The 25960-nt window shown below is 36.5% G+C and overlaps 2 protein-coding genes across 2 annotated transcripts in view; one reads left to right on the top strand and one right to left on the bottom strand.

The window, feature by feature from the left end:
• The window catches only part of LOC127424836 (E3 ubiquitin-protein ligase RNF19A-like), a 49641-nt gene extending 45667 nt beyond the window's left edge, over positions 1-3974 (top strand). Inside the window, exon 10 of the mRNA XM_051670296.1 lies at positions 485-3974. Coding sequence (XP_051526256.1) covers positions 485-1211 — 727 coding nt within the window. The 3' untranslated portion in view covers positions 1212-3974. The remainder of the gene's footprint in view (positions 1-484) is intronic.
• A 530-nt stretch (positions 3975-4504) lies between these two features.
• The window catches only part of LOC127424849 (sperm-associated antigen 1A-like), a 22415-nt gene continuing 959 nt past the window's right edge, over positions 4505-25960 (bottom strand). Inside the window, exons 2-8 of the mRNA XM_051670337.1 lie at positions 23625-23724; positions 22381-22533; positions 18105-18259; positions 11259-11400; positions 10299-10425; positions 10041-10167; positions 4505-5184 (exon numbers count right to left, since the gene is read on the bottom strand). Of these exons, the coding sequence (XP_051526297.1) occupies positions 5180-5184; positions 10041-10167; positions 10299-10425; positions 11259-11400; positions 18105-18259; positions 22381-22533; positions 23625-23724 (809 nt within the window). The 3' untranslated portion in view covers positions 4505-5179. The remainder of the gene's footprint in view (positions 5185-10040; positions 10168-10298; positions 10426-11258; positions 11401-18104; positions 18260-22380; positions 22534-23624; positions 23725-25960) is intronic.

Raw genomic sequence — 25960 nt, forward strand, 5'->3', positions numbered from 1 at the left:
TACAGTGTGTTAACGCATTAGCGCTATGAATGTAGAATGTAAGCACAACAAATTACACGTTATCTACTGCATAAATATTACTTTAAATCATCGAGTGGTTAAAACGGCTTCTTTTACTGACCTCATGTGAATTCTACTCATAGAATGAGACATTAGTTACATGTAGTCTTGTGCATTCTCAAATTTAAATGCACATCTAAACGCCTCCCCCAGCGACATGGCCGGTAACAGTATACCGTTGCTCAGCTGTTTCGATCTTCTTTTTGGCTCTGAGCAAAGATCAAAGAAGAACTTCTCCTCGAGTATACCGGAGCCTTTAGTCTGACTCCACAAAAAATGGACTGGACGTGACATTTTAAGGAGAGATTATTTTTTTAGTCTGACTGAAATCAAACTTTTGAAGTGCATGTAAAGGTACTGAGTGTTTGGTCATTTGATCTGTTTATCTTAAATTTAATGAAACTTTTATGTTCGTTTGTACCAGAGATGGGAACAGTATGGAGGTGCAGGTGGATGTGGAATCTAAACGTGGGAAGCTCAGACACCACAGCGGTAGCAGCAGTATGGACGATGGCAGCAGTGGTGGCCACGGTGCCAGCGTTTGCCCCTCCGGCTGTCCCCACGAGGGCAAGTGTGGCTCTTCCCGCTGGGCTAAGGAGCCTTCCTCCACCTCTTCCTCCTCTTCTAGCAAGAAGAGTAAAGGCAAATTGCGCAAGAAGAGCGGAGGCACCAAGATCAACGAGACTCGTGAAGATATGGATGCCCAGCTGCTGGAGCAGCGCAGCACCAACTCCAGCGAGTTAGACTCGCCCTCTCTGAGTGGCAGCCTACCCTCTGTAGCTGACTCGCACTCCAGCCACTTCTCTGAGTTCAGCTGCTCCGACCTGGAAGCCTGCAGACCCCCCTGCTATGAGACTCACGGTCGACATCCTAACACGGGCGGAGCAGTCAGCCCTCTCCCTGAAGTCGAGCACGACCGGTTGGAAAACTGTCCTGCCTCTACGAGTCTCCCCCAGGCTTTGGTAGCCCCTCTCACCCCTGACGGAGCAGCCGAGCGCCCCCTTTGCTACATTGCGGAGGAGAACATGAGTTTAATCTGTTCAGCTGATCTGGATGCTGGTGCGAGCTTGAGCTCGCCTAAAGAACGCAATAACAACCTCCCTCAGCCGACTAGCCCTGTGCGTAACGCCTGTATTCAAACAGAGATATAACAAGAAAGGTTTGAGTTAACCCAAATCCTAGCTTTTAAAGCTAACCTCAACATCCACTTTATAACCAAGGATTGCACACAAAATTTTAAATACAAGCTTGTATGAGTTTCATGGAGGTTGTATTTCAAGGTCGGATTAATCGAATGTTGAAGAATGAATGCCACCGGTCAAGGGCAGGATATTCCTTAATGGTTAAAAAGGCTCACTTCTTAATAACAGGATGTATAAGGGTCTGTTAGCTTGGGTATACAGTTGGACTAAAGCTCTGACAAGATTCGGAAAGGCAACAGATGAATGTAAGGCGGCAAGTGATGCACAGAAACTGAAGATGACATGATAATGATGTAGCTGTCAATCACATATGCCTCTTTCAGTGTTCAGGGTCACTCTGATCAACAACCTCATTAGTGAGGAATGAGTGTGTGGTGAATCTCACGAAGAGTCATATTTCATGACGAAGGTCATATTTCACCCTAAATATTTTGCAAAAAGAAAATTAAACCCCTTTTTTAGGATCATTAGGATTTTTTTGCATTGTAACATTGTTTTCATGACAAGTCCTCCGATACCTATAAGTGACTTCCCAGAGATTACAGTAAAATTATGGGATTACTTTGGTAAAAATGATCCTTCCCCCAAATACTGTAATGCATCTGGAAGTTTAACTATTGAGTTTGTGTATTTCCCATTATTTTCAATGGTGTTTTTTTTTTTTTTACCATTTTACAGGAAAAATGACTTTTTATTAAAATACTTAAAAAGGTAATACAACAAATAGTAACGTTACATATAAATACTGTTTAAATTTGATATATTTATATATTATTTTTTGCATTACAGTAATGAGAATAACATTTTTGCATCATGGTAATGAAAATTTGGAGGGAAATGTGCTTTGGCATAAGTTACAATGCAAAAAAAAATCTCCAAAAATAGGCTTTTTCCTCCCTTTTTTTCGTTGTTTAACGAATGTTTTTTTTTTTTTTTTGCTTTGTAACATTATTTTTGACATTTAATGCCACCCAAAAATCTGTAATTACAGTAGAATTACTTGATTACTGGGGGGTAAATAGTAATTCCCCCAAATTCTCATTACCGCAATACATCTGGACATTTATCTATTGGGTTTCTTTTGTATTTCCGATTATTCCCAATGGTGATTTTCATTGGATTCTCAGGACTGTTATACAGTTGTTGTTGTTTAGTTTTTTTTTTTACTGTAGTACAGGGAAAAAGTGCTGTTATGTTTTCTTTAAATCAGCATGAATTGAAGGTACTTCAGGAAATACAAAAAAAATCAAAAATCAAATTCTGATAAGAATTTGGAGGGAAATGTGTTTTAGCATGAAAATATATCTTAAAATAATGTCACAATGCAAAAACAAATCTCCTAAAAATAGGCGTTTTTTATTTTTTTTTCTTAACTAAAGTTCTTGTTTTTCTTTCGATTTTGGGGTGAAATGTGACCTGGGCAAGTTTTAGACAGGTTTTGTGAGATTTACCCGTATACTCAGGCACCTTCACAAGACATATTTACACACATACTCTCAGTTACCCAACATATAGCTTTAGTTGGAGGAATCTGCATCTACTCAAATGCAAGGGTGATTTTGGTACAGATCCGACGCCCTCATTGAGTTGTTCATAATGACAAGACCACGAGGGACCAGGCAATAGGTTTCCCTTTTTACCACAGTGAATCTTCTTGTAAATGAATACGTTTCTAATTTCTTGGGCTTCTTTTCAAAGGTATGATTTCTCTCATCTAGCGTCACCGCTTATTTTGTTATGTTGAAGCCCTTTGTTAGGGTGCTGGTTCCAGCTGAAGAGCCTGTGTAGTGCTGGATGAAGCTGTTTGGGCGCCCCCTGCTGGTAGGAATGGGACTTGCCACCAAACCCATAATATTTTAATGGGATGTGTCATGGAGAAGGAATGTTTTCCAAAAAAAAAAGTCCTTGCAAAGCCAGTTCCACTGAAATGGGTGTGAACTGTCTGAGATTGGTTTATATATATGAATCAGAAGGCTTTGCGTTCTCTTTAAACAATGTAACCATCAATCTACTTAAATTTCAAAGGCTATGATGGTAATCACATTCAGGTCATTTGAACCGCCTTACGATTAAGTGATTTTCATTTTTCTGTCTGTATTTGACTCATGGTGCCTTTTGGATCATAAAAAAACAAGTTTGTTTCTCCAGTTTGTGTCTTATAGAATTCAAATGTATTTGGATGAGGCTGAATTGAATGTTTATGAGGTGGCGTGGCATTTTCCTCTCGTCCCTGTGCTACACACTCAACGGTTAGGGACTACACAACCAACCGCCTACCAAAGACGGCACTCAGGCTCACCTTTGACCCCTGCATACATCTGCGGCACTCGCAGTTTACAGACTCTGCCGCCTCGGAGTGCCGAGTGTCTGACCCTTGTGTTTGCATTGTTCTAGTCCCCTGCCTGACGTGTATCTCGTTCAAGAGTTCATTTCTGTTCGTCTTTCTCGCTGCCGTTCTGGTGCTGCTCCGTCATCTCTCAAAACTGATCCAATGCAACAAGCTGCTTTTGTTTTTGTTATTGTTCCTTTCATTTCTTTAGTTTATTTTTCTTATGTTTTGAGCCTTTTTGCCCTTATCTGTATGAAAATTAGATCAGAGGCTAGGGCCAATGATTTCTAACTTGTTCAGAACAGCTTATGATGTTTGTATATTTGCTTTATAATATGCGTGTAAATGCATATCTAAATGAAAATAAAAACATTGAATCCACATGTGAGTTGTCGGTCTTTAATCAACAAGGATGATTTGTTTCTGTTAAATAAGCATTGTGCGTTATGTTCATGTAGCCCAGTCTCGCATAAATATAGAAGTAAAATGGCAGTAACCTACTGTTTTTAAAGGGTAAAAATAAATTGATTAAAAACAATATCAATGTTTTCTCAGGGTTACTCCATATAACCTGAACAAATTGTACCTTTTCATAAAAATGTCAAAATATCTTTGTTTAAAATTTTTAATAAAACCTTATTCTGCACTAATACCAACTCTTTTTAGGAATTTTAGGTTTTCATCATTGTAATCACCTTTTTGAATATTCCATGTGCTCTCAATAAATATGGGGCCATATAAACGACATGCATAATCATTCAAGAATAAGCGAAATATTGCTTAAAACCATCTTTGATGGGGTATGGCATGTCACCACAGGACAGGTTGACTTTCCAAAACATTTCCAGTGCATTTTCAATTTCAGCACATACGAGATGCTTATAAACTGTTTTAACAGCAAAAATATTTCCCCTTGAAGTTTATAAAGCCATTTATTAAGCTCTTGTGAAGTTGTTCATCTGAAATATATTACATTTGCTGACATCCCCAAAAATTGAATTTTAGTGTACATTCACACCATGTCGCATATTGGTTGGGTCGAAGGCTGAAAGAAGCCAAAAAAGAAACTACAGTGAGCTACGTATATGTTTATATTACACAGAACAATGGAACAGCTATTAAAAATATATTAAATCTTGAGAAATCAAACTTTTTAAATGTAGCAAATAAATCTTCGTCCAAGAGTGTTAAATCACTTTGTGAGCCACAGCTTCATATAAAAGGCACATTCTCTCATCATAATCCAGGATTCCAGTTTGTCAATAACCTTCCCAGCTGTGCCATGCCCACACGTGCCTACTGAAGCGAGAGAAAAAACCGTTTGCATGCATTTCATTGTCAGCATTGCATCAGAAACAATGATCCTAGTAGATGTAAGATGGGTTTTGCTGGAAGGGAAGTGTTGGCTGCATTGCATGACAGTTTGCAGAAAGATGAATGGAGTCTCCTGACAGGATTGTGAGGGCTCTGTCTTCCAGGACTGCAGCAGGATTTCACAGGCTCATTGGATCCACTGTTCACGCTTTAATGAGGGAGAGTCTGCTCTTCCTGGAGCTCTCAGTTCATTGAATAATTTACTGCTTCATTGTCAGCCTAAAGAGAGGAAATGGTCATAGTCAACATAATATATGCTGCACTTAAACTGAGTTTCTAATCGTAAAATGAATTCAAAATACAACAGTATCATGGTATTACCATCTGATTACCTACTGTGTACAGCCACAGTACTTTTTATAAGGGTGTTAGTAAAGTGTTGTTACCCTAATTATTAACTATTTACACAAACTATTCAACATTAACACAAAATTCAACAAATTAAAAAGGTTGCATAATGTGTCTAACAAAGATGAATTTACAGTAGGTGTTTTAAAGGAACAGCTCACCAAAAATGACAATTCTGTTATTATTTACTTACATGTTGTTCCATACCCGTATGCTTTTGGGTCATTCTATAATTATTTATAATCATATATTTTTAAGACAGTTTCATCAATATATAGTACCAATGCATATTGCCTACAATTATATTTTTCCATATCGCATCATTACCTGTTGGAAAACTCATCTCTTTTTTTTTTCAAAAAGTAGGTGTATCTCACATAAAACCTTGGTATTTAGCTGTCCAGTTTTGTACAGTTGGTCATTCTACTTTGCAAATAAGCATTAAAAAATGACCTCAAATATAAATACTTTTCATAATTTTATGTACTAAAAAAATATCAAGGGATCTATTTTTGTGATGGCGCTAAGCGCTAAGACCATGCACCAATTTTCATGAGAACGCTAATTCTAAGCGTAATTTTCGTGCTAGCGCAAAGCGCAAGTGGGCGTGGGTGGGAGTGTTTGCACTACTGTGGGTGTAGGCATGCAAACTGGGGGTGTATTGTATGTAAAGCACAATTTGCTATTCTTCTGAGGAATAGGTCATTGCGCTAAGACATTTGAGAAAGTCCAAATTCAGTTCCTGCATTTGCAGTTTGGTGACTCTACCAGCAGGTGGTAATAAAGTTAATGTCCAAACCCTAAAAATACAGTGGAACATCAAATTATGTACATGATGATCACTGTTGTAGCCATTTTATGAAACAAAACATTATGAGATATGTGTTAAACTTTCTAGAGGTTATGGTTTGTTTTTTTCAATTATTATTATTATGTTTATATTTACAATTGTATTTATGATCTAATTTGTATTTGTATTTTTCCACCTGTTGTCATGGAGTGATTTTTAAGTCACTGCAAAAGGGGCTGGTGGAAGAAGTTGGAGAGGGCAGAATGTTTGGATTTTGTAAAAACAAAATTGACCACTTTGTTATTTTGATTATATTTTAGTTTAATTCAAAGTGTAATTGTAATTTAGAAATATTACAGTTGGCTTTGCCGCTGAATTTTGTAGATCCTATGCTACAGAACTGGCTCCACTTTTGTTAGAAGTTTATACGGAATCATTAAAGAATGGAAAGCTTCCTCCAACCATGACACAAGCCTGGATCAGTCTGATTCTTAAAAAGGACAAAGATCCAAGCGAGTGTAAGAGTTACCGTCCAATTTCCCTGATCCAGCTAGATGTAAAAATTTTGGCTAACTTATGACATCTCTTATACATATAGATCAGGTGTGGTTTATTCGGGGCCGTAGCTCTTCTGATAACATCAGGCGTCTCATCAATATCATGTGGTCAGTGGCGAATGAACAATCTCCGGTCGCTGCCATCTCACTTGACGTCGAAAAGGCGTTTGATATGGTAGAATGGGATTATCTTTTTAAGATTTTGGAAATGTATGGGTTCAGGAGTCCATTTATTGGTTGGATTAAGTTACTTTATAGACACCCTGTAGCAGCGGTACAAACAAATGGATTAATTTCAGATTATTTTATTCTGAATAGGGGCACCCGGCGGGGTTGCCCTCTTTCCCCATTATTGTTCTGTCTTGCCCTGGAACCAATAGCAGCCACGATAAGAAAGGAGGATGATTTTCCAGGGGTGCTTGCGGGAGGTGTGGCACATAAGCTTCTGCTTTACGCAGATGATATTTTATTATTTAGTCTCTGAACCTACTAGATCTATGCCTTGCCTCCACAGAATTATTAATTATTCTCAGGATACAAAGTCAGTTGGTCTAAATCCGAAGCTTTGGCTCTGACAGCGTACTGTCCAGTAACAGCCTTTCAGCCTGGCGCCTTCCAGTGGCCCAAACAGGGCATTAAGAATTTGGGGATTTTATTCCCAGCAAATTTGTGTGATTTAGTTAGTGTTAATTTTGACCCTTTAATAAGGTTTTTGAGTGATGTGGACAGGTGGGCTTCATTACATTTATCGATGATTGGGAAGGTTAATGTTATTAAAATGAATTGTATTCCAAAATTCAACTACCTGCTACAATCTCTCCCTGTAGATGTCCCCCTCTCTTATTTCAAGCAATTTGATAGCATAGCGAATTCCTTCATTTGGAATGGTAAACGTCCCAGATTGCATTTTAATAAGTTACATAGGCCGATTGACAAAGGTGTGCTAGGCCTACCCAAGATTTTGTTTTATTACTATGCGTTCAGTCTCAGATATTTGGCTCATTGGTCATTTCCACCTGAGAGAGCCCCTCCCTGGTTTGTTATTGAACAGGAAGTTCTTGCCACTATTTCGCCATTGCAAAGCCTCTCTATCAAACTAATCGGAGAAGTTAAGTCACATCCGTTATTTCACATGTACATTCGGTCTGGACAAAAGTGTCCAGAATGTTTAAATCGGACATTTATTTAAATGTTGCCACGAGCATATGGCAGAACCCAAGACTATGTATTGGCAAGTCCCCTTTCTGCTGGCCAGAGTGGATTGTGAGGGGGGTTGCTACACTCAGTGACCTGTATGAGAGTGGAGTGTTGAGATCGTTTGAAAATCTGGTTCAACATTTTGGGATCCCCAGATCTCAGTTCTATAGGTATTTACAACTGAGCCACCTGCTTTGTACGGTTTTTGGGAGTAGCACACGCCCCCCTAAATTGGCAGATACTCTGGGAGTGGTAATTACTGCTTTTGGAAAAGTTCATGAGGCATCAGTATATTACTCCCTGTTAATTCATAGTTTGGGGGACGGAGCTTTAACCTCTCTTAAGAGAGTATGGGAGAAAGACTTCAACTTTGTATTGGAGGAGGGAGTGTGGGCTAGGATTCTTAAAAATGTCAAGTCTGCATCTAGAGATGCAAGGGTGCGTCTTATGCAATTCAAAATTTTGCATAGATTCTATTGGATCTCTCTAGATTGTATAGGCTTGGTCTTAAAGACACACCCACCTGCTGGAGATGCCAATTGAAGGATGGAGACATGGCCCATATTTTTTGGTGGTGTGTCGAGATCCAGAAATTCTGGTTGAAGGTTCAGAATTTTGTGTCTGACGTGGTAGGCACTCGGGTTTCGTTTTGCCCCAGACTTTGTGTTCTGGGCGATGGGGCGGTCATTGATATGGGGGATAGTCATATAGACAATTGGGTTCTGACCTGTGTGATGATCATTAGGCAGGTTATTTTGAGGGGTTGGAGGTCAGCTGGTGCGCCCCCATATCCGGAGTGGTGCACGGAGGTGGGTAGGGTGGCGACTTATGAGGAGGTGTCATCGGGAAGACGGGGTGACTTGGTTTTGTTTATCCAGAAATGGGGCAGGTATTTGGAATTTTTGGAGGGCTCTCGGGTGGGGCGTGGAGAGAGAGTAGTGTAATATAGTTTTAAGTGTGTATTATTATGTGTTTGTATGTATGTATATGTGTGTGTGTGTATATATATATATATATATATATATATATATATATATATATATATATATATAGTTTGGGGAGGGGGGTTGTGGGGTTTAAATGTTGATTCTATATATATATATATATATATATATATGTTTTGCATTTTTTGTTATTGTATGATTTAATAAAAAATGTTAATTACAAAAAAAAATAATGATAAAAAATGCTGTTACTGGCTGCAATAAGATGGTTGTGCCATCTGGTTGTGATTTACATCATTTTATGACTTGCACAACATGGTGTCATTTTGTCAGTTTAATAACTTTAAAACAATGTTTTGATGAAATAATAACTAATAATGAACAGTTTCATAATTATAACCTTTAAAATATTGTCCCTTGAAAATTTTGCTACTGTACTTTCTCGTGTCCAGGTCAACTGTGTTACCTGTGTCAATTAATTTTCTGTATGGTCAACTATGTAACTGTGAGTGTTTACATAAAAAAAAAAAAAAAATATATATATATATATATATATATATATATACACAGTTGCCTCCTTTACTATGTAGTGTTAAGTAATTTCCAGAGGTGTGTTTTGTCCCCCAAAATAATTTTCTGCCAAAACAACACACAAAGTTGACCTGCTGAAAATGTGATGTGATGAGAAAATGTGATGACCACTGAATTCTATTTGTGAAAGTAGAGAAGTATTATTGCTTTAAATATTTTTTCTTTCAAGTGTTACTGATCACAATTGTTGCTTTTGGTGAGTGTTCACATAATCTAGCAAATTTATGTTGCTAGATTAATTTGTATTTTCTGAAAGTTTTAGGCAAAACTATAATTATTTCTCTTCTCATGGTTACGGCAAATGCTTACTGGGTCGCGCGTGTATTGTAACCAAACAGAAGTACCAGCTTGAATGTGATGAATGTAAAATGACATTTGAGAGCTGCAGCGAAAAGAAAGATTTTCTGTGAATAATCATTAAAGTTGTGGCCTGTTTCTCACATAAAGCAGAAGACTTCAAATATAGTGTTTTATGGTTCTTTCTAAAGTTTATGGTGTCACTCATATGAGTCATCGATAAAGATTCTTCTCCTAAAAATTTCTTCTTTAACAGCATACGGTTTGGAATGACCTTGAACCTAAAAATTTTCATTTCGTGGTGAAGAATTTCTATAAGTTTATGTTTTTTGGGGGGAAATGACAGTTTACCTTGAGCATTGGCCAACAGACTTTCTCGAAACAGGTTAGTCACCATCTCCAGCTCTTGCTCCGCTTCCTGCACGTTTGGATCCAACTGCAGTACTTCCTGTAAATCAGTGCTGGCTGACAGGTAGTCCTATAGGGGGAGATACAGACAATCTAAACTGCACAATTTCAGAGGTAAACACTGTAAAATGTGCATAGGCAAAAGGAATATCTGTGACCATATAAAGGCAAATGCTCTGATGACATTATGAGAACATGAACCTTCAAGCCTTTGTGTGCCAGTGCTCGTCTGAAAAACGCTTTCTTGTTGTTTGGCTCCATCTGAAGTGCTGAGTCACAGTCCTGTTTGGCCTCTTTGAAACATTCCAGTTTAAGATAGCACAGCGCTCTGGAAAACACAACACACACTTCTCATTTAGCAATGCCATCTGCCTCCTCTCCCATCTGCGGTTTTATTCTGAAGTTGTCGGAGCTAATTGCTGACTGAACTGGTTTGTCTGAGCAGTAGGTCTAGTCTCAGCACATCCTCTGAGAGAACTGACTGAAACACTAGAGACTGGACAACATGAGCAGCTATTAGGGATTTCGTTGACACTTTGTAATTAATTTAAATGAACTGCAGTGTACACAAACTGAGAAGAATACTAGCATATCGCATACTGCATGCACTATAGACAGTGTGCAATATGCAATGATGAACATTTCACATAGTAGGAGGCAATGTTGTAACATGACCTCATTACTTTCCATGTTCAGTTCATCTCAGAAATATTTTTGTTTTTGCAGGTTTAATCTAATTTTGTGCAAAAATGTATTGGCAGTCTGGTTGAATGAGTCAACAATTAGGATCTGGTTTAGATGATCTTTTAAATATTAGGAGCATAATCAGTAAATTACGCACTAGGTTATTGCCGTTGGCTGATTTGTAATGTAGTCAAAAATGCAATCATGTAATCCATAAGAAAGTAACTGTAATCTGAAATACGCACATTTTAAAACATAATGTGATCCAAATACAAATCCTTGATTTTTTTTGTAATCTGATTATGTAATACAGATTACATGTAACCCATTACTACTCAACACTGTATACTGCCAAAATAGTATGGGTAGCATGGTAGCATGCTATTGTGAACATAGCCAGTGTTTTTGCTGATAATTATATTAGTTGTGTTGTAAAGTCCAGCATTTTTCCTCTTATCAGTAGGACAAAGAACATACCTGTTGGTGTAGATGGCACATTCACCGGGTTTGATGGCCAGACACTCGCTATATTTCTCCACAGCACCTTGAAACTGGCCGTTCTTCACCATATCGTTTCCTTCTTGCTTCAGCACATTGAATTGAACCTCTGCTTTTCTGGCTGTGGAGAGAGTAGGTACAGTAGAGTTATACTTCTGCACATAATGTCCCAATCCAGAGACCTCTCCTCTCACCTTTTCCATATCTTTTTTCACTGAATTACAGTTATCAGCCTAAAAATGTGCCCTTTAAGATATTCTACAGGTTAGTGGAAGGATGCTTAGCACTTGGGCCGGGCGATGTAGTTAAAAATAATGTGCTTTTAATTTTAATCAGAGGAACTATGATTTCAATAAAACAACCATTGTTGCCAAGTAGATTAAAAACGTTAAAAGTAAGAACTAAAACACAATAAAAATATGTCATTTCCATTTATATGCACCAAACTAATACGTAGTAATAAACAGCAATATTTTCTTACATATATTATTATTTTAATATATGAACATTTTTGAGTGATGACAAACAAGTTTGGAATAGATTAATTGAAATGGACAGTTTCATGGAAATAAATAAAACTCAACAACTGTAACTCTGTAACTGAAGTTTTAGAAAAAATATCGAAACTACTCTAATGATACGAAATCTTACGGCAAAAAAACAAAAACAAAATATTAAAATATTGTAATATTCACAGTGTTAACCCTCATGTTGTTCGGGTCATTTTTGACCCATTTCCATTTTGTTTCCTTAATAAAAATGGTATCCTTCATCTGAGTGGTCCAAGACTTGGTTACTTTTCCTACATTTGCCATCTGAACACAAAAAAAATAAATACATTTAGACTGGATTCGATGAGTTGAGGCTTTGTGAAAAAAAAAAAGTTACACTCGTGTTGTTCCGGGTCAAAACTGACCCACCACAGAGCAATGGTTTTTTTTTTTTTTTCATTTGTCAAATAAAAATCAATAAATCAGACACAATGCAGAAAACAATCACACAAAAATGAAGGAGTGAGACTATAAAACATCCACAATGCAGAAAACGCACACACACACACACACACACAGACACAGGTTTGCTTGACTATATTAGTGAGGATATCTCATAAACTTCAAATTGATTTCATACCATGCTAATGATATTTTCTATTTCCAACCTCTACCCCTAAACCTAACCATCACACAAACATGCACATCACTAGATTTGAAGATCAACATCAGCTGACCCATTTGGAATCCTTTTCTTTTTCTTTTTTTACTAATGAGGACATTTAGCCCTCACAAGTGTGGACAAAACCTGTCCACACATACTGTACCAAACAAACCACACAGGTTTGAAACTGACCCGTGTGACAAAGTTTATGCTAAAATTTTGATGTTTGATTTTTTTTTCTTTTTTTTTTTTTACATAAATAACAGGTAATGAAATAATAATACTGTCTTTTCTTTGTATCACAATCAGATTTGTCTGTGACAGCATGGTAATGTTCGACAGCATATTGGAGCATCATTGCAAAATCTTACACTTCAACACTTGGTCTAAAAAATGCTACAATTTGACAAATAATTGTTTATATAATGTCTAAACATATATTAAATGCATAACTTGTGATAAAATCTAGAAATAAAGTTTGTTACGGCATTATAGAAATCAGCCAATGCATGCAGCACTACAGCCATCTACTGGACATAGTTGTCATTTTATGTAACTGTTATTTTTATTCCAGCTGATGTCACCAGAGACCCCCAATGCACAACACATTTTGATGTTTTGACACTCTTTCAATTTACTGAAATAAAGATTTTTATTGAAGTAAAGATAACATAAAATGTGCTTATTATATATGAAAATGGATGATGTAATTTAGTAATTTAGAGGTAAATAAGGTCTAAATTAAGGTCTAGCACGAGATCAGTGGTCCCTGGATCTAAAAATCAGTGAGCCTTCCATTACATAATGAGGCCAGACCAGAATGTGAGTTTGTAGTGGATTTTTTTGGAGGCAGAAGGCCAAATTTACCTATGAGAGCATGTGACATATCCAAATGGTAACAAATCTTTTGTTGTTTGCTATTATGACCATAACCTTTATTACAGTAGCATCAGCTAGCTTTAAATGACTGCTTTTACTACTACTGGCAAGGTTTCAGAAAGGCTGTATTACATACAACAGCAGCCTAAAATGCCTAAACTGGCATAGCTAATAATGTGTACTGGAGATGCGTGAACAACAAGAACAGCAACATGTATTAAAAGAGAGTAATTAAGGTCAATTTTGATTTCATGTTTACTTTAACTCCATTCCTATGACATAATCTCTCTCGAGGGACAGTAGATTGAAGGTTGTTAATGTGATCATGGATGCTAATGTGTGCTATGTGCTCATGTGGGTCTCCCTTTCTCAGGTCAAAATGAAACTGGAGCAGTCTTGTTCCATTACGATGAGAGCTGACTGTGTTACGTTTCTGCATAATTGATTGCCATCAAGCGTGGTACATTCATGCTGACAAATGCTGTTAGCTGCTGTGTCTTTTTGCATAATTGTAGTAAAAATGATGACTTGGAGAACTAAAACGCCATGCAGTTGTACAAAATATGCTAAACTTAATGAGGACTTCTATCACTAAGTTTAATTCAACAAATCCACCTCGTGAAACATGATATTTATTATTTATCAGCATTAGCCTAAACATTAGCCTGCATTTGTTTAAGTTCTGTTGTGTCCCCAGCATGGATTTTTATTTATTTATTTATTTATTTTTAATTAGAAATGCAATATGCTTCATGCTAGCAACCTCCCTTCATATATTCAGATGGGCATTATAAAAAGAAATGGGCTGCATACACTCATACTGGTAATTGTTCCTGGTAGCTCAACTGAGCATTAGCATGCCGCTTGCTAAGTTCTTGAGTCTTGACTTAGATTCCATACTGATGAAATCATCATAAGTCACTTTGGATAAAATTGTCTGCCAAATGAATACATGTAAAAGGTTTACTGCTAATAGAATGAACCTTATGTTCATACAGTGTAGCTTGCAGTAAATCTTAGTGTTAGCTACTCATAACACTTTTAATGCTAAAGCTAATGATGGTGCAATTTTATGCAGCTGCTCAAAACGAACCAGTAAAGTGCTGAGACAGCTAAATCTAGCTTGCAGGAGTGTGAAGGCCTGATTATCATATAGGCATAGTGCTATACACGTATCAGATCTTTTAAAATGTCATTTTGCATTTGCAATGCTAACACTGTATTGTGGTGCCAAAACCAATACAATGTGACAGTGTGCTTGAATATTGTGGCATGTTAGCGACAGACAATGAATGTCATGTACTTATGTAAATTCACATATTTAATTCAATAACTGTACATACCCCACCTTGCACATACATTACCACCTGCACATGTACATAAGCCATTCTATGTTATATGTCCTATTATTTGTATATCTATTTATACTCTTCTCTTGTTTTATATTCTGTGTCTCACTGTAATGTTCTGTGTGCACTTGTTTCTCCTATAACCAAAAAAATAATAATAATAATTCCTTGGTACGTGAGCACACTTGGCTATAAAGCTCATTCTGATTCTGAATCATAAACTAAACAATGATTGCCTCATTATTAATGTACTTTGTACATTATTCAAGCACTTTGTACAAGGAAGCAGTTGAAAATATTGAACAGATGGACAAGCAGATATTAGCAAGCATGCTAATTTGTTGGATGCTGTACATGACCATTCAATGTTATGTCATCTCCATAGTAACAGTGAAGCGTCTCCTCCTCATTGAGCGTTCACTATCAAAATCCTTCTAAACTTTCGTGGGACCGCAGACAGCACACATACATCACAGCTAGTGTTTAATCTTCACCCCGCGTGCTGCGAATGAGACACAAAACCCGCATTTATACAAAGAATCCCTAACATTCACTTAAAATCCCCATTAGTTGTGTAATAAAATGTGATTAGAATTTGAAGTGCTATTAATACAGTAGGCTACGAATCTGAAAATGGCCATACATGCTGAACACTTGTATGCTGAAAGTAAGTGTTTATAAATGTTTTTACTAATATAAAAATGTAAATTATATACAGTAGATATATGCAATATACAGAATATGACAAAAATGACAATTTTCATATATGTAACATTTTTAAACACTTGGGGAATTTAAATGTGTACATAAATGCACAAATATATGAACTCTAATTGTATTTGTTCATATATGGCCATATAGCCTACCAGATTTAAATATCAGACAATGGCAACAGGCCTAATTATGGAATCCTCATTTGTGTTTTTAGTTTACAGATTTATTTTATGTCTATTTTAACCTTAGATACGTTTTCTTGCATTGTCTGAGGCAGAAAATGTTAATACAAAAATAACTAAGGGTCTTTCAATACCCACAGCTTTCACCTAAATGTATGTTATTTTTGTGTGCTTTATTTTTATTTTTTATTTATTTATTTTTTTGGTTGCTAACTGCATATTCAGTTATTATGCACTAAAATATTTACATGTAATTGCATTTACAATGTAATTAACACAATTACAGAGGTATATAATGATGATTTGAGAGTTTTCACTGCAAAACAACCCCCCAAAAAATGCAGCAAATTGCAAAGCAAAATTTGAGAAAAGCCACAGCAAATTCAGACATTTTGGACAGCAAAAATCAGGAAAAAGTGCTGCGAAATCCTGATGAGACTGATTATCGGTGTACGACAGCAAACAGATAACGTTACTTCAGAAGTTATCATTGATAATTAACGTCAATCTAACGTTAGCTAAGTTAGGTAATGTTAACTTTAGGTAACGACGTTACATATCTGGCTTAGGGTTGCCATCTGTCCCGTAAAACACGGGATCGTCCCGTATTTAAAGATAAAATGATGTGCCTCGTATTGAATCAATCGTCCCGTATTTAAGCTGGTCAGATGGCGTCACGGTGAAATCGTTCCAGATCGGCAATTTAACATTGATATAAATTGGAAAATTTTCCTACGGTGGGTAAGGGACCGTCTGAAAATCCACAAATGGTGGTAAAACTGTGGAGTTTTTTTTCTATATAAATGTTCACTAAGATCAAACAATGTATGAATACAATCATAAAGACAAGTACAGGTGAAGGGAAAAAAATAAACAAATGAAATAAATAAAAATTATTAAAAAAAATAAATAAGTATAAACCATCCAAATTGTATACATAAATACGATAAAGAAGACAAATAATCGAATAAATTTAAATACATATATATATTTTTTTTAAGTCATGGGTCAGGAATGTTCTCATTTTAGCATATAAGAAAGGATATACAATTTTAATTAAAAATTTTAATAACGCATGTTAACTCAACGCAGTGGAGGATGTGGTTAAGGGTGTATCCCCCCCCCCCCCCAAATGTACAACAATGTATAACGTATGTAACATTATATCTAGCTAGCTAACCTTAGCTAATTATCTAACGTTAATGTTATTACCAGTGGCTCTGACAACATAACTATTTTCAGCATCTGAGGAGCAAGTTGGCTCATCATGTAACATTAGGCTATTTGTAATGTTAACTAATCAAGTTGAAGTAATGCTACTGTTTTAACTCCGTCTCGTTTATGCTTTGTGGGTGTGACTTTTTTGCCATGTCATCACCATTCATATCTATACAGCCAATGTGTTTATGATTATATTACTACAAGAGCACAAAGTTCTTCTTAGATCTAGCCTCTTAATTTTGCTCTCAGTGTGCACCAGATTGATGCATTTAACTATAAAATGTATATAATATTCTTATGGGGGAGCATGCCCCCACACCCCACTAAACCACAGTCTCACAAAATCCTGTGGGAAACACTGAACCTTGTAGATTTGCAAATAAGAATATTAACCCAGGATTTATAAATGTACAGTATAAAATCAGTACATAAAGTATGAACAGTGTGAAACTTATGTTAACCCAGGATTAAAAATAAAGTGTAAACTATTTGATGATACATTGCTAATGAAGCTATTGATGTACACTTTCACTTTTAAGAAACTACTTTGAAGTATAATATTAGTAATATCTACTAGTTGTGCTTGTACTATGGCACATATGTGAAGTTAGGGATTTGAGCACCTAACCCAATTATTATACTTCCCCTTACAAAAATTGAGAGTTCTGGCAAACCGTTGTAGCAAACTTGCAGCAAGCTAATTTGCATGTGAAATTAATGAGTGCCAAATGTGCAGCAGGTTTGCTAGAACTCTAGATTTTTTTGCTAGGGTCAGTGTGTAACTTGTACCGCAGTGTTTGTGCTATAGACATGAATGATACCTCAAATCATGTGCTATTAGGCTTGTAATTGATCAGCCTTATACAAAAAATCTAAACTTGCCACAAATTTGCAGCAAATACCTGTTGGTGTACATGCAAATTAGCTTTTGATTCGCCACAAATGTTTGCCAGAAGTTTGCAGCTCTTTGCTGGTTTGGCTCTTTGGGCTCTTTTTTCACTTGGGCGAGTTAGCAACTACACAGAACATCATAGCAACCACCTAGCAACGCCCTAGTAACCACAAAGCAATATGCTAAAAGCCAATCAAAACACACCTTTGCAATGGCATAGCAACACCCTGGCAGCCACTCACACACCCTAGCATTATTGAGGCAAGTACCATTCACATTTTCACATTAGAATTCATTCTCATGCATATAGTCTAGCAGTAGATAAAATGGTTGTAATCTTGATTAATGTATAGAACAGAACAGAGGTTCCCTTACTTTTTTGCAGCTGTTGGTTATGTTTCTGTTTTAATCCAGTGAAGAATCTTAAACTCACCCTTTTCCTGTTCAGCTCTGGCTGCGCGGGCCTGCAGAACCTCTGCACTGGGTTCATCTCTACGGTGCCGCTGGGCAGACAGAGGAACCAATGGAATCTCTGGAAGTTTCTCCCGCCAGTCAGGACCGTCCTGTTCTATCAGCAGTTTAGTGATTCTGATAAACATATCACAAACACAATCAGACACACAAACACATATGACCTAACAGGAATTTTACATGGCAAACAATCAGGTAATTCTCACGAAACCTGACCAAGATAATGTCTTAGTCATATTTAACCCAAAATCATTAAAAAAAAATTAATTATATTTTGCATGAACCATTATTTTTATTTAATTTTTTTTGCATTGTGACTATTATCAGGACAATTAAGCACATTTTATTACCCAATTCTCATTACTGCAGCCCAGCCAGACATTTCACTTTTATTATTCCCATTGTTTTCAATGATGATTCTCATTACCGTAACACAGCAATGTATTACAGTAAAAAATAAGCTGTACAGTTTGGGCACTGAAGACACAAGTTTGTTAAGTTTAGAATATGCAGGTCTTCAGCTGCACAATTGTACAGGGTCTTCATTGCCGGATGGTGTGCTTCATAATGTGCCACACATTCTCAATTGGAGATGGTCAGGCCTGCAGGCAGGTCAGTGTAGCACCCGCACTCTCTGCTTACACAGCCATGCACTTGTAATCAGGGCAGTATGTGGTTTGAAATTGTCCTGCTGGAAAATACAGGGACGTCCCTGGAAAAGACAGTGCTGGATGGCAGTATATGTTGCTCCAAAATTTGTACATATCTGTCTGCATTCATGGCGTTCTCACAGCTGGCCGAGTTACCCATGTCATGGACACTGACACACTCCTGGCCCATACAGACACTGGCTTTTGGACCTGACGCTAATAACAGCTTGGATGGTCCTTTTCCTCTTTGGCCCGGATAACACGATGGCTGTGATTTTCAAAAACCTTTTGAAATGTGGACTCTTCGGACCAAAAAAACACAGTTCCACTGTTCTACTTTCCATCTAAGATGAGACCGAGCCCAGAGAAGTCGGCAACACTTCTGGACAGTGTTGATGTAGGGCTTCTGCTTTGCACAGTAATGTCTTAATTTGCATCTGTGGATGCAGCGGCGAGTGGTGTTGACTAACAAAGGTTTACTAAAGTAATCCCAAGCCCATGTTCATGATATCTATTACAGATAAATGCCATTTTTTAAGACAGTGACGTCTGAGGGATCAGAGATCACGTACATTCAGAAGTGGTTTTCATCTTGCCCTTTACGCACCAAGATTTAACCATATTCCTTGAATCTTTTAACTATATTGTGCACTGTAGAGGGTGAAATGCCCAAAATCCTTCCAATTTGTCTTTGGGGAACATTGTTCTCAAAGTGCTGGGTTATTTGCTGAAGCATCTGTTGGCAAATTGACAAGTCCTGAACAATCCTTGCTCTTGAAAGACTAGGCTGTTTTTGGAGGCTCCTTATACAGTATACAGGACACAATTACCTCACCAGTTTAACTTCTCCCATTTCACATCACCTTGTTATTTAAACTCGTCAAATTTTTATTAGTCTTAAACTGCCCCTGTCTCAACTTTTTTGGAGCGTGTTGCAATCATCTGATTTGAAATTACTGTACATTTTCAAAAAAAACAAAAACAATTAGATTCACAAGGTAAAACATCAAATAATGTTTAGTTGTGGTGCTTTCAATATAGCAAAGGGTGAATATAATTTACAAATCACAACTTTTTGTTTTTATTAGCATTTTCATTCTGTCCCAACTTTTTCAGAATTGAGGTTGTACTATGATGTATATACTGTATACTTTTTTATTTTAATAATGTATCATATTTTTCAGATTGTGGCAGTGGCAGGCTCAGACCTCAGTGGGGCAGGGGCGGAAGGATAAAAAAGGGCACTGATATTTCTTGAACGAGTAGTACTTATATATACTTAACTATTATCTTTGCTGTGTGTCTTCTGTTGACACGTGTCTTCCATTCAAGCACATTACGTTAGGGTTAGTGGCCATACAACCGTTGACCGTTTGCTTCACTTGCTCTTGGGGGGGCATTGGGATAACTTGGTGGTGGAGGGATAGGGGGCTGAATATTTTCCCCCTAGATCTGGCCCTGCATAGAGGGGACTTTTTACCTGACCTCTTACTAGTCTGAGGCAACACCAATTCGATGAACCTGGGGGCAAATTCCCAACGGCATTTTTGCACCCTTGAAGGGCACTGCTGCAGGAAGGGGACACCACTTGAAGGGTTGTTCCAAACAAAAGTGACAAAATGGGTAAAAGGGGTAAAATGTGTGTAACTGTCATGAAACTGTCCTGATGAATCTAAAAAATCTTAATGGTGCTAAGAATAGGCTTCATTTTCTATATGCAAAATATAATTTCTTATAGGACATTGTTTGACAGGTTTCGAGGGAGTCATAAAGTCAATTCCTTTTTTTCTTCTTCTTTTTTTTTCTCCCCTTTTCTCCCCCAATTTTGGCATGCCCAGTTCCCACTACTTAGTAGGTCCTCATGGTGGTGCGGTTACTCACCTCAATCCAGGTGGCGGTGGACAAGTCTCAGTTGCTTCCGATTCTGAGACAGTCAGTCCACGCATCTTATCACGTGGCTCGTTGTGCATGACACCACAGAGACTCACAGCATGTGGAGACTCACGCTATTCTCCACGATCCACGCACAACTTACCACGCACCCCACTGAGAGCGAGAACCACTAATCGTGACCATGAGGAGGTTGCCCCATGTGACTCTACCCTCCCTAGCAACTGGGCCAATTTGGTTGCTTGGGAGACCTGGCTGGAGTCACTCAGCACACCCTGGATTCTAACTCGTGACTCCAGGGGTGGTAGTGAGCGTTAATACTCGCTGAGCTACCCAGGCCCCCTACAAAATCAATTTCTTAACCAGTTCAGTTAAAATATCTAAACATCCTTTACACAAGATAAATGTACCTGAGAAGCACATTTGTGCATGACAGCAAGACTTACAGTATATTAAGATCTTAAATTAAATGTATTTTGTATTTTAAATGTATTAAATGAAATAAAATGTTTTGTAATTATTATTATTTCATTTAAACCTCACAACATTTTTGATTTGTACTTAAAACAAGTAAAAAAATTTTTTTTTGTAATTTTTAATTAACTAAATTTACGATGCATTCTATGAAAATAAGAGATTATTATTTGACAAAATTTTTGCTCCTCAAGTAAATTGTGTTGTTTTAAAGATGTTTATATACAGTATTTTTACTAGAAGGACAAAAATCCTGATTAAGAAAATGATTTTTGCAGTATTTTTAAATTAATTCCAGTAATTTAAACATAGGGTACTACTGGGCTAAAGTCACACCTTGAGAAAATTAGCTTTTTTTCTGGTTACAAAGTGTTTCAAGATTTAATATTTATTTATTTATTTATTTATTTTTATTGAATATTGATGGAGCAACATAATTTGTGTGAAACTACATAATAACAGAAGGTTGTTTTGATTAAAATTATTTTTTATTAAAAGTGGCATGGGGTTCTTTTACCCCACAACTGGGGTAAAAGGTCTCCAGGGGCTACAGAGTAGATATAGAGGTAATAGTTATAGTGCAAAATTTGTCAGCTAATGCAGATACTTTTGAGACAGCAAGATGCTTTTTTTTTTTTTTTAAATAACTAATTAAGATTGTTACATTCACAAAAAAAAGGGTTCAGAATTTCCTGTTGTCAATTTGAACATTTTGTTTTTCATACATCTATTCGCCCCACTTAAAAAAAAAACAATGTGTGTTATAGGGGCCTTTAGTCCCAGCAACAGGGGGGATTTTACCCCGAATACTATCCTTTCACTTACTGGACAGTTATTAAAAAACTTTTGATTTAATCACCTTGAACAAAACGGAAAATTAAAAATAAGTATTTTGTCTAAAATTAAATGTGATAATTTCAGGGATTCTCATTAGCTACATAAATGTGCAACATTTTAAAATGATTAAATATTAGATCAAATTACTTAAAAACATCAAACATTAGATATTGCACATGATAATAATCTCATGGATCAGGAATATTTTGCAGTGTATGGTGACAAACAGGTGTTTAGGAAAGTGCTGTGGTAGTTTTTGTTGCAATTTAGTGCTTTGGGAGAAAATCAAATTAATATTGCCTTTTACCCCAGGGGCCCCTTAGCCCTGATGTACCCTACAAAATGTTCAAAAATGTTGGATGTTTCCCAGTGACCTTTGTACAGTACCTGCGTACACTGTCGTGAGCAGCCTGCACACTGATGTCTATCTGCAGTACAGTCTTGTAATCCACATAGGCCTTGCTGTAGCGCTCCAGCGTCTCATACGCCATAGCTCGTCGGAGGAGGGGCTTCAGGGAGAAGGGGTGGAGCTCAAGAGCCCTATAAATAAATAGGATGAGACAAGAGGATCAAGATCTTTCTCTGATCCTCTGCCTTTCAATGAACTCTGTAACTGCGCATAGGAAGACTAAACTCCATTCATAAATCTGCATGTCATTTCTTTGCATTTATGTGGCCAAACAATGAGATATTCTTTCCAGAATAACTTGGAAAGCCAAAAAAATCAGTAATCAGTATTTTTGTTTTCCAGTAAAAATATCTAAACATTTATAAAACAAGATAAATGTACTTTTTCAGATAATATATCTTGTATTAAGTGTATTTGTCTTATCCCATTGGCAAATACTTTTTCTTTATTTAAGCATAAACCTCAATACATTTTGTTAGACTTATGATTTATTTTAAAAATTGCATAAGAATAATGAGCTAAGAAAAATAAAAACATTCAAGATATATTCTCTGAAAACAAGTCTCGATAAATTACACACTTTTATCAAGTAAATTCAGCTTGTTTTAGCGATTTTAAAGAAAACAAGACAAAAATACTGATTAAGAATGTCTTTTTATGCAGTGTTATTTTCTTGTCTCCTTACATATATGATAAATGTAAGCATGAAGGGAGAATCAAAGTTCTTGTGTGCTGTCTTTTTCCTCTAATGTCTGTGTATTATAGGATCACAAAATGGACCACAACATCATATGCAAATAAAGGACAATAAAAATTACAGGATAATTAAAGGACAGGATGTAGTCGCTCGTTGATATATGTGTGAATAACATTAAATTATATCTATCCGACTGAGCTGAGAATATGTCAACAGACTGTAGAGGTTCTTAGTGCTGGTTAACCGTTCTGCTGGTAAAGCTCCTTACAGTGCAACTAACTGCATTGGGTGTTAATCTGTCCAAGACAGTCACACGCAGTATTACCTCACACTAAATCCTAACCCAACATTCACATTTATTCAATTGGCAGATACGTTTATCCAAAGCAACACCCAGTGCATTCAAGATCTTTGTATGCACATGGTTCATTATGGAGGGTAAAAGTGTGGCCACTGTCTCTTGCTTTCTGATTGGTCATTGAACAGCTTGCGTTTTTAGTGGGCGCATGTAAAAGTGTGGTTGACCTGGTGCAGTCCTGAATGCAGTCTCCACTGTTTCCATCTTTGAGAAAGCACGCAGCTCTGTTTGAGTAGAGAATACATACATCCTCTGGGCTGTCAATACCTGCAAATACAAACAAAGAGCACTGAAAATGGACTCCATAGTTACACGTAGGAGTTAAAGCAAGTAAATGGCAGTCAGTCATTTTGTAATACATTTCAATTAGTCACCTAATATCATTTTACAAAGCAAACCAGTCATAGAATAAACACTATGAGCAAGCTGATTTTATAAAGACAGCTTTCAAAACGCCCATTATGTAACTTTCATGGGCACACCCACAATGCAATGTTGCAGAAGATTGTCTTGCGAAAGACTCACTTCTATTTCACAGAAGTGCAGCTCACATCTCTAAACTTCAGTAGACATGAGTAAAGCATGACATGACACACAATAAACACCTCATTTCCATAGGAAATCTAGACAGCAACGCCTCAGTATGAACCGGAATCAGATACCTTCCCCTATATTACTCAATACCACTGAACCACGCAATGTTTGCGCAATAGATGCTCTCTTAGACTATATACATTTGAATGAATTAATTTGAATCATTGAAATGTATTGGTTAGTTTCAAAAAACTTTTTTTCTATAAAAAAGAATAAACTGTCCAAAGACTGGACTAAAGGACTTTAAGACATTACAGCATCATTTTCTGTGAAGCTGCTTTGAAACGATGTGTTGTGAAAAGCGCTATACGAATAAAAATGACTTGACTGTCATATCTACTTTTTTTAAGCATTTATCAGATAAAATGTCAATGTACTTTAACACAGAATACTTATACCTCACCAGAATCATTTAAATACTGATTAAGCTGAAAAACACAGCTTATCCCAAGAAAATGGTAGTTTGGTAACACTATAGATATACAGATATAACATGTGATTTTAATAAGATACTTAACCATACTTGAATCCCACTATAATAAAGTAAATGTACTGGTTAAGTAAAAAACATAGTACTTTTAAGTCCATATACTGGCACTTTGGTAACAGCAAAAACTGTCATATCTACTATTTTAAAACAGATATCTAATATCTAATTTCAACATACTTCAACACAGAATACCTGTACCACACCAGAACTATATAAATGTACTAGTTAAAGGTGTTGTAAGCGATTTTAGCCGTTCTAACTTACACAAGACTCAGTCATTGATTAAGCCACGCCCCCTCTTTCCAAAACACTGCACCGATCCCGTTGAAACTGACACAAAGCATGTTCCCACGGTTGTCAAACACAACAATAGCGAAATAGCGCCCTCAACTTACAAACTGTGAATCAGAATATGGCATTAAGCCTCAATGATTCGCTGCAACTATTAGAACGCACAAAATGATTGACAGTCAGAAAGCGTTCAGACCGCGGCCCGCGGATAAAATGTTGTTTGCCGTTTAGAGCCTAGTGATGTCACAGAGACCAGTGTGATATCTCACAACACTTATTACAATAATATCTTTCAGAGAGTAGGAACATTTTTTGCATACTTTTTCATGAAAAAATTGCTTACAGCACCTTTAAGTTCAGGGTTGAGGAGTAACGGAATACATGTAACGGGATTACATATTTAAAATACAAGATATAAGTAACTGTATTCCACTACAGTTACAGTTTAAATCATTGGTAATTAGAATAGTTACATTCAAAAAGTATTTTGATTCCTGAAGAGATTACTTTGCATTTTATTGTCATTTTTTTCATTTAATATTTAGTCCTTTCAGATGGAAAACATTTATACATATAAATGATGCAATCAAAAGTGCAATTTAACAGCGGTGAAACACTTTCTTATGATGTGTTACATTCATACGAGCAGACAGAGAAGTAAGTTTGAAGTAAGTTTGGAGTAGATGAAATAGAAATAAACCTTGTGTAAATTGTCAGCTTTACACTAAGCTAAAATGCTATTTCTAGCCATTTTACATGCACCTTTTATCAGGCACGATCATATTCTTTTATCAAGAAAATTCACGTTAGATGATAATTAAGTAAGACCTTTGATATTAAGGCAAAATCTTATTTTTGATTAGAATTTTTTAAAAGTTTTTAAAATCAATTTGCGTTATCTTGTTTTAGAAACAACACTGCATAAGATATTTAGGTTTTTCAGAGAATGTATTTTTAACATGTGTATTTTGTCTTACTGTACTGGCAGAGTTTTTATAGTCAAAACAAGTGAAAAAATCTAGCATTGCTGAAGAAGTAATCCAAAGTATTTAGAATACGTTACTGACCTTGAGTAATCTAACGGAATATGTTACAAATTACATTTTACAGCATGTATTTTGTAATCTG

Source organism: Myxocyprinus asiaticus, chromosome 34 (genome assembly GCF_019703515.2).
Source record: "Myxocyprinus asiaticus isolate MX2 ecotype Aquarium Trade chromosome 34, UBuf_Myxa_2, whole genome shotgun sequence".
Classification (NCBI taxonomy): domain Eukaryota; kingdom Metazoa; phylum Chordata; class Actinopteri; order Cypriniformes; family Catostomidae; genus Myxocyprinus; species Myxocyprinus asiaticus.